Here is a 7,918-nt window from a genome sequence, read left to right as displayed (position 1 = left end):
GGGATAAATTGAGTATATAATTTATTATATTTATTTGAAACATAAATATTATACTGTACTTGTTTAGATTTTTAGAAGGCACCTTAACTTTTTACATTTACAACTCTGTGTTTGCTGCATAAAAACATGGGTCGATAATTGCAATCATTTGACCATAAACAGCTGAAAAAAATGTATTGGAAATGAAAAATTAATTATCTGTCACGAGGGGGCGCTTTAGGAGCGCTGAAATATTACGGTTTCCATAGTAACAGCTGTATACACAGCAGTATTAACGCAGTTTTATCAGACATGAAATGGAAATGCCAACGACACGTTTCTGAAGACAGTAACAGAGAAACGCCATCAAATGTAGCGAAGTAAAAGTAAAGTTTTTTCACTATAAATGTACTTGAGTAAGAGTAAAAGTACCTATCTTTAAATATACTCTAAAAGTACTAGTTACCCCAAAAATTTACTCAAGTAAATGTAACGAAGTAAATGTAATTCGTTACTATCCACCTCTGCTTATTTGTATGGAGGGGAACAAAGCTATCTTAAGTGAAGTTGAAGTTGAGTAGCAAATATGACAGTCAGCAGAGCTCTCACAAAAGCTATAGAGAAGAAATAATTCAGAAAGTCTTAGGATATATGAAGATTTCCAAGACATTAAAAGTTCATAGAGATACCACTGGCAGCCTTATTCCTCAGCTTAAAATGTGCTGTACCAGTAAACCTTTGAGGGTGTTGAACAAGAAAGCACAATATCATAAAATGTTTTATCAGAGAAACTGAGGAAAAACCTGCAGTGTACAGCCAATGACTTGCAAGATGACCCAAAGAAAGGAGGAAAAACATTTCAATGCAGAGTGTAAGTTGAACACAAGACAAGTATGGCCTTCATGTTGAGGCATCTTGCCAAATACCACTCTTGACCAAGAAGAACAAAAATACCCACTTCAACATGCTAAAATTTATTTGGATAGACCTGTGGAGTTCTGGAAGAATGTTTTATTGGAGTGGGTCATTTTGGCAAAAATGTTGATGCCTTTGGTGCAAAGCTTGAAGCTGATGATCAATGAACTTTTCTTGCAGGACAGCCATTCTAAAGTATACATCCAAATCTACTTCTGCTTGGTTCAGGGATCAGTCATACAATGTTCTTGAGTGACCTGTTCAGTCTCCAGATTTAATTCTGACTGTAAAATATTTGGTTGAATTTGTGATAAAATAAAAACCAAAGATTATCCATGATCTTAAAGCTTTTTCAGGTGTGAAATGGGCCAAGATTGCAGTAGAGAGGAGACAGAAGCTTCTAAGCACTTACAAGCAGGTGGTTTTAAAGAATAAAAGATTCTGCACCAAATTTTACTTTTGGGGGTTGAATCATTTTAAACATGAACATTTAGAGCCAATTTGAGTTTTATCACAATTCATCAGTGTCACAGTCTCAGAATCACTCAAATGTGTATTAATAAACTTTCTTTAATAGTTTACTGATGACTTTGTTGAATGGTTTTGATAAAATTTGGTTCTCTGCAGCTAAATGTCTTGCAGGTCAAGGGGGTTGAATAATTTTGATTGATTGATTTGATTTTTTTTTTTTTTTAGATAATATATTGCCTTATATCTATCTTAAACCAAGCATTTTGTCATGCCCCTGAGGTACTTTGAAGTTTGTACTTAGACAATTATTAATAAAATATAGTGTATATGATAATGTAAACATTTATGTGTTCCTTTCTTGTGAAGAATATTTTTCTAAAAAAAAAAAAACCTGCAAGATATTTTATTAAAAAACAGACTTTAAAGTTATGTTCCTAAGTCTGAACTTAACCGCATCAAACTAACCATTCTACAACCTGTTTATATGTGACATTATTTACCATAAATTACATCATTCAGGTCTTTTTAATAGTGTGGCAGAAAATGGTTAGTAGTACCATTATTTTAATTCATTTGTTTGATATATTATAGTCATGGAGGGTACTGTCAAGCTTAACAACTCAACCCTGTCACATAAAATAAAGATGGAAAATTATTATTTGTCAACATTTTCTTTTAAGTATATACAATGTACTTGTTTTATTGCTGCCATATATGGTCTACTCTCCTAACTACACTAGGAGCAGTGGCCATTTTGAGTAAAAACCCTCAACCCTGTCACAAATATATTAGTCTCACGTAGCCAGACCTTCAGACTGACGGCAGAAGGTTTAGCCAACGCTCTGTGGGCATGACGTCTGAGGCTGAGACTACAAATATATGTATTTATTATTATTACAGGGTTGTAAACTTGTGACAGGGTTGAGATTCTTAATTAATTTACTAATAATTTTAATGAAAAAAAGTAATGGTTTCAGCAAATATATACTAACCAAAATCATGACAACTAAATCTTAGTATTAAACTTCTTAAAAACATTTTTTGATGATTTTTGGAGGTTTGACATGAGCCTAATTATGTGGGGTTTTTAGAAAATGAATCATATGTAAGCTAGATAAAAAAAAACACGTATATTCCAAGTTAAAATGTTACCCATGAATGACCCATAAACAATATAAATAGTTTTAAGTGCTTAGCTTTAACCATAGCACACATAAACACAAACTGGACACACAAAGCACTATATATATGCACTTATATATATTTCAGTTCTGTTTAAAAATGCGTATAATATAACATTGCTTAGCACCGCCTTCAGATGTTTCAACTAGGTCCTTTAGGCGATCTTAAAGTTCGCCATCTGACTCCTATTGTTTTAATACTTTCAGAGAGCTTGAATTGAGATTGTAGCAGTAATGTCTGGAAGAGGCAAAGGTGGTAAAGGACTTGGAAAAGGAGGCGCTAAGCGTCACCGTAAAGTTTTGCGCGATAACATCCAGGGAATCACCAAACCCGCCATTCGTCGTCTCGCTCGCCGTGGCGGTGTCAAGCGTATCTCTGGTCTGATCTACGAGGAGACCCGCGGTGTTTTGAAAGTGTTTCTGGAGAACGTGATCCGCGATGCCGTTACTTACACCGAGCACGCCAAGAGAAAGACCGTCACCGCCATGGACGTCGTGTACGCTCTGAAACGACAGGGACGCACTCTGTACGGCTTCGGAGGTTAAATCTCTAAAACCAGAAGAAGAAACCACTAACCCAACGGCTCTTTTAAGAGCCATCCACACTATCACATAAAGAGTCAAAGTTGAAGTAATGTTATGCTTTAGGTGAAAACTAACCGAACTCTTTGACTTATGTATTATAAAAGGAAATGAGACCAGTGTATTGCTCCTAGAATATAAGTACTCTAACGTTTTGTAGCCGAAAACTGACTTAAAGTTCGATATGGTATAACGTTATGAGGCCCACAAAATTAGAGCGTGTTCTCATTTATTTGTTTAGGGTTTTCTTCGAATTTAAGTGCTTTATAAAATAAAGAGAAAACAATCATATTTCAGTTTAATCAGAAGTGAAACTGGCAGGACAATAAAGTGGAATAAAAGAGGAAAATAGTGTCTAAACGCCATTGCTCTTCTTTCTCCGAATTTTCTCAATGGGTTTATGAAAGGTTTAAAAATTACACTATTTAATATTTGAGACCCATTTGATTTCTTGTATTAAACACAAACTAACAAAAAAGAGCGGGAATTAAAACTAAGGAAATGTCTTCATATCTGCTGATGTAGTTCAAACATGAAGCGGTGGGTGGGGCCATCAATTCATCGCCTGTGATTGGCCCTCGTTCCGCTCATGATACTTCGAGGTGTCCAATCACATGCGAGTTTAAGCGGTTGGTCTTTGAAAACAGGAAATCAGATGGTTGCAGATCTCTTTGAAAATTAGCATAGACTAGTCAATAAATGCGCCTGTCCGGTATATTCTAATAATCATTATCTTGTCAGCGTCATCATGCCTGAACCAGCGAAGTCCGCACCTAAGAAAGGCTCCAAGAAGGCTGTCACTAAGACCGCCGGTAAAGGAGGAAAGAAGCGCAAGAGGACCAGGAAGGAGAGCTATGCTATCTACATCTACAAAGTGATGAAGCAGGTTCATCCTGATACTGGTATTTCTTCTAAGGCGATGGGGATCATGAACTCTTTCGTCAACGACATCTTCGAGCGCATCGCCGGTGAGTCATCTCGTCTGGCTCACTATAACAAGCGCTCCACCATCACATCTAGAGAGATCCAGACCGCTGTGCGTCTGCTGCTGCCCGGTGAACTGGCCAAACACGCCGTGTCTGAGGGCACAAAGGCCGTGACCAAGTACACCAGCTCCAAGTAAAGCTTGACAAAGCTTTCAGCTACCACAAAGGCTCTTTTAAGAGCCACCCATATTTTCATCTAAAGAGTTTTTGCATATGGTTGGTCAGTCCATCTGTAAACTCAGACGCCGTTTTATAAAATGTACAAATGTTTCAAAATGGACGGCAAGTGAGTACTGATTCGTTTTATTTTTTCTCTGGAAAACAGAACAAGGTTATCTGCAAAACGTTTAAAAAAAACTAAAGGCAATCAGATTAATTCTCGTCGAGCCCAAACAAATAATTTAGTTTTATTTGTCCCGTGAGGGTTTTCGTGTTTATAAATCTAATTCACAAGCGTGTTGTTTCTGTTCCTTTGTTTCATTACGCATGCAAGGATACACTCATTTGTGCACACCAAAAGTATTTTGCACTAGTTTTGAAATATATCCCTGGGGTTTAACTGTTACGTGAAATAATAAAGGCTATATACCAGTTAAGGGAAGCTTTTTTTCTCTAACAATGGATCTAATACTAACAAAGAAAACAATATATGGTATGAAACACAGGATTTGTTGAGTTTCCCAGATAATGGTTCATTAATACAAGGCCTTCACCAAAATGGGCAAACAAAATTGATCTGAAGAATTATATTTCAAAACGTGTGCCAAGAAAGACATTTCTCCAAATATATCAGACAAGACTAATGAATATTGTTCATAATCTTGTATTACAATAAAAAGTATATATATAATAAGAATAAAACGTTAAATTCCTTCAGTTTTCCATTTTAAACAAATATGTATTATAAAGCATTACAAGTTATATATCTGCTCAGCCAAAGTAGAAACTGGCAAAGAGAGGGAGGGGTTTGGAATTTTGGAGGGACGTGCAGTGATTGGTTTTCAGCTGTGATCGACTCTAACCAATAGACGTGGAGAACGCGCCCTTAAAAGCTGATTGTCAAGCTGCAGGGTTATCATTTCTATTTTTATCTCGCAGAGAAAACTAATTCAGAACTCTCAAAATGAGCGGAAGAGGCAAAACCGGTGGTAAAGCCAGAGCAAAGGCCAAGACACGCTCCTCCAGAGCAGGACTTCAGTTTCCCGTTGGCCGTGTTCACAGGCTTCTCCGCAAAGGCAACTATGCTGAGCGCGTCGGTGCTGGTGCTCCGGTTTATTTGGCCGCTGTGCTCGAGTATCTCACTGCTGAGATCTTGGAGTTGGCTGGAAACGCCGCAAGAGACAACAAGAAGACCCGTATCATCCCCCGTCATCTGCAGCTGGCGGTGCGCAACGACGAAGAGTTGAACAAACTTATGGGCAAAGTGACCATCGCTCAGGGCGGTGTGTTGCCCAACATCCAGGCTGTGCTGCTGCCCAAGAAGACCGAGAAGCCCGCCAAGGGCAAGTAAATGAACGCAGTTTCGTTACAGAAAACACCCAAAGGCTCTTTTAAGAGCCACCCACTTTGTCTTTAAAAGACGAATTTACAGGTCAAAGTAAGCAGTATAAATGTAGTCAGTGTACTCTGGTATAAAGTGGTGTATAATGGCATTGTAAGCCTTGGTGTTGTGCTCTCCACAAATCTTGAATTGTGGGTTTTTCGTGTGTGAAGACTAATAAGCCGATTTAACTTAATGAGTGCACATTTACTTAAATATTTAGACATTTACTAATGCATTGGAGTTTTATATAGAGCGAGAGAGATCTATTGGTTAAAAAAAAACATTCCCCCCCACTTTATTGAACCTTCAACGGGTATTGTCATTAACACATACAACACATACATCTAAGCAACATATAATAAACTAAATACAAAATACAATAAAACAAATGATACTATAACATTGGGGGAGTCAATCCATATAAGTTGACAAGTTTAGAAAGTTTTAAGGCACTTTTTCACGTTTTTAAATGTTTTATGAATTGAAATAAAAATGTCATCCTTTTTAAATGCTGTGAAACAAGGAGAAACTTTAACAAATCTGCATTTGTGTATATAACACTTTGCTACAAACAACATATATGTGACCCTGGACCACAAAACCATAAGGTTAAATTTGATTTTATACATCATATGAAAGCTCAATAAATAAGCTTTCTATTGATGTATGGTTTGTTAGGATAGGACAATATTTGGCCGAGATACATCTATTTGAAATCAGAAATCTGAGGATGCAAAAAAATCGAAAAGCCTGAGAAAATCACCTTTAAAGTTGTCCAAATTAGGTTCTTAACAATGCATATTACAAATCAAAAATGAAATTTTGATATGTTTACAGTAGGAATTTTACAAAAAATCTTCATGGAACATGAACTTTACTTAATTCCTTAATGATTTTTGGCATGAAAGAAAAATCTAAAATTTTGACCCATGCAATGGATTTTTGGCTATTGCTACAAATATACCCCAGCGACTTAAGACTGGTTTTGTGCTCCAGGGTCACATATATTATTATTATTCGATTTCTTTGTTTTGCATAAAGATATCAAATTTAACAATCTGATAGTCAAAGGCAGGTTTTTAACCACTCAACAATCTGTCCCAAAAGGATTTGACAATAGTACAACTGTTTAAATAAAGCAGAAAGTACATACATTACTGTCCAAATTAAATCTACTTATAAGAAAATCATTACATGGGTAAATATCATCCATTGTTTTGTAGTGTACTTATTTCATTTTAGGTAGCAAGGGGAAAACATATTAAGGGTCGCTCTTATTTTACGCATAGAACAGGAAACAACCTTTTTAAACCTTTTCGAGCGGGAAAAGCAAGCCACTGTCACTGGTTTAAGAAACAGGAAACCCGTAGCCATTGGCCAGAAAGGCCACATGACGCTGCGACGTAAACACAATAGCCAATCAAATGCCTCTACGACTACAATGAGCGCCATTCAGGAATGGCATAAATAGCGTCTGCTGAAAGAATACGTTATTCTGTTTTAGAAGCACACTTCTTCGAGAACATGGCAAGAACCAAGCAGACCGCTCGTAAATCCACCGGTGGCAAAGCTCCTAGGAAGCAACTTGCTACCAAAGCCGCCCGTAAGAGCGCCCCAGCCACCGGTGGTGTTAAGAAGCCCCATCGTTACAGGCCCGGAACCGTGGCTCTCCGCGAGATCCGTCGTTACCAGAAGTCCACCGAACTGCTGATCCGCAAACTGCCTTTCCAGCGTCTGGTTCGAGAAATCGCTCAGGATTTCAAGACTGATCTGCGTTTCCAGAGCTCCGCTGTCATGGCTTTGCAGGAGGCTAGTGAGGCTTATTTGGTTGGTCTGTTTGAGGACACCAACTTGTGCGCCATCCACGCCAAGAGAGTGACCATCATGCCCAAAGATATTCAGCTGGCTCGCCGCATTCGTGGAGAACGCGCTTAAACCCGCCACCTCATCAAACCCCAAAGGCTCTTTTAAGAGCCACTCATGTTTTCACATTGAGAGCTTCAAATTTTTTTTTTTTTTTTTTTTTTTACAGCTTCGTAGACTATGTGGTGTCAGAAAAAGGGGTAAACGTTTTTTTTTTTTTTTTCTCTCTCTAATATTTACTCCGCAGACGTTTAAATTCCATTCTGGCCTTTTATTCTGTACAGATATTTTATGTCAGTTACTGCGTTGTCTGTTTTGGTCAATGTCTTACTGAAAACATTTTTGTAGAATGTTATGTCATAATCAAACAACGTAAAGTGTAATGAGTTTCTCACTTC

General features: G+C 37.5%; 3 protein-coding genes across 3 annotated transcripts in view; all 3 read left to right on the top strand.

Moving 5' to 3' along the window:
• The window catches only part of LOC141301232 (uncharacterized), an 80,276-nt gene extending 74,652 nt beyond the window's left edge, over positions 1-5,624 (top strand). The window contains exon 3 of the mRNA XM_073831481.1: positions 5,228-5,624. Within this exon, the coding sequence (XP_073687582.1) occupies positions 5,228-5,624 (397 nt within the window). The remainder of the gene's footprint in view (positions 1-5,227) is intronic.
• LOC141301883 (histone H2B-like) lies at positions 3,877-4,700 on the top strand. Its single transcript, XM_073832079.1, has one exon. It carries the CDS (start codon positions 3,877-3,879, stop codon positions 4,249-4,251), a length of 375 nt encoding a protein of 124 aa, XP_073688180.1. The 3' UTR covers positions 4,252-4,700.
• A 1,473-nt stretch (positions 5,625-7,097) lies between the features above and the next one.
• On the top strand, positions 7,098-7,593 carry LOC141302034 (histone H3). The gene has a single exon (XM_073832231.1). It carries the CDS (start codon positions 7,182-7,184, stop codon positions 7,590-7,592), a length of 411 nt encoding a protein of 136 aa, XP_073688332.1. The 5' UTR covers positions 7,098-7,181; the 3' UTR covers position 7,593.
• Positions 7,594-7,918: the final 325 nt, after the last annotated feature.

The sequence above is a fragment of the Garra rufa genome, chromosome 25, assembly GCF_049309525.1.
Source record: "Garra rufa chromosome 25, GarRuf1.0, whole genome shotgun sequence".
In the NCBI taxonomy this organism is placed as follows: Eukaryota; Metazoa; Chordata; class Actinopteri; order Cypriniformes; family Cyprinidae; genus Garra; species Garra rufa.
Note: the sequence above shows the minus strand (reverse complement) of the source record. Positions and strands in the feature narration are given on the sequence as shown.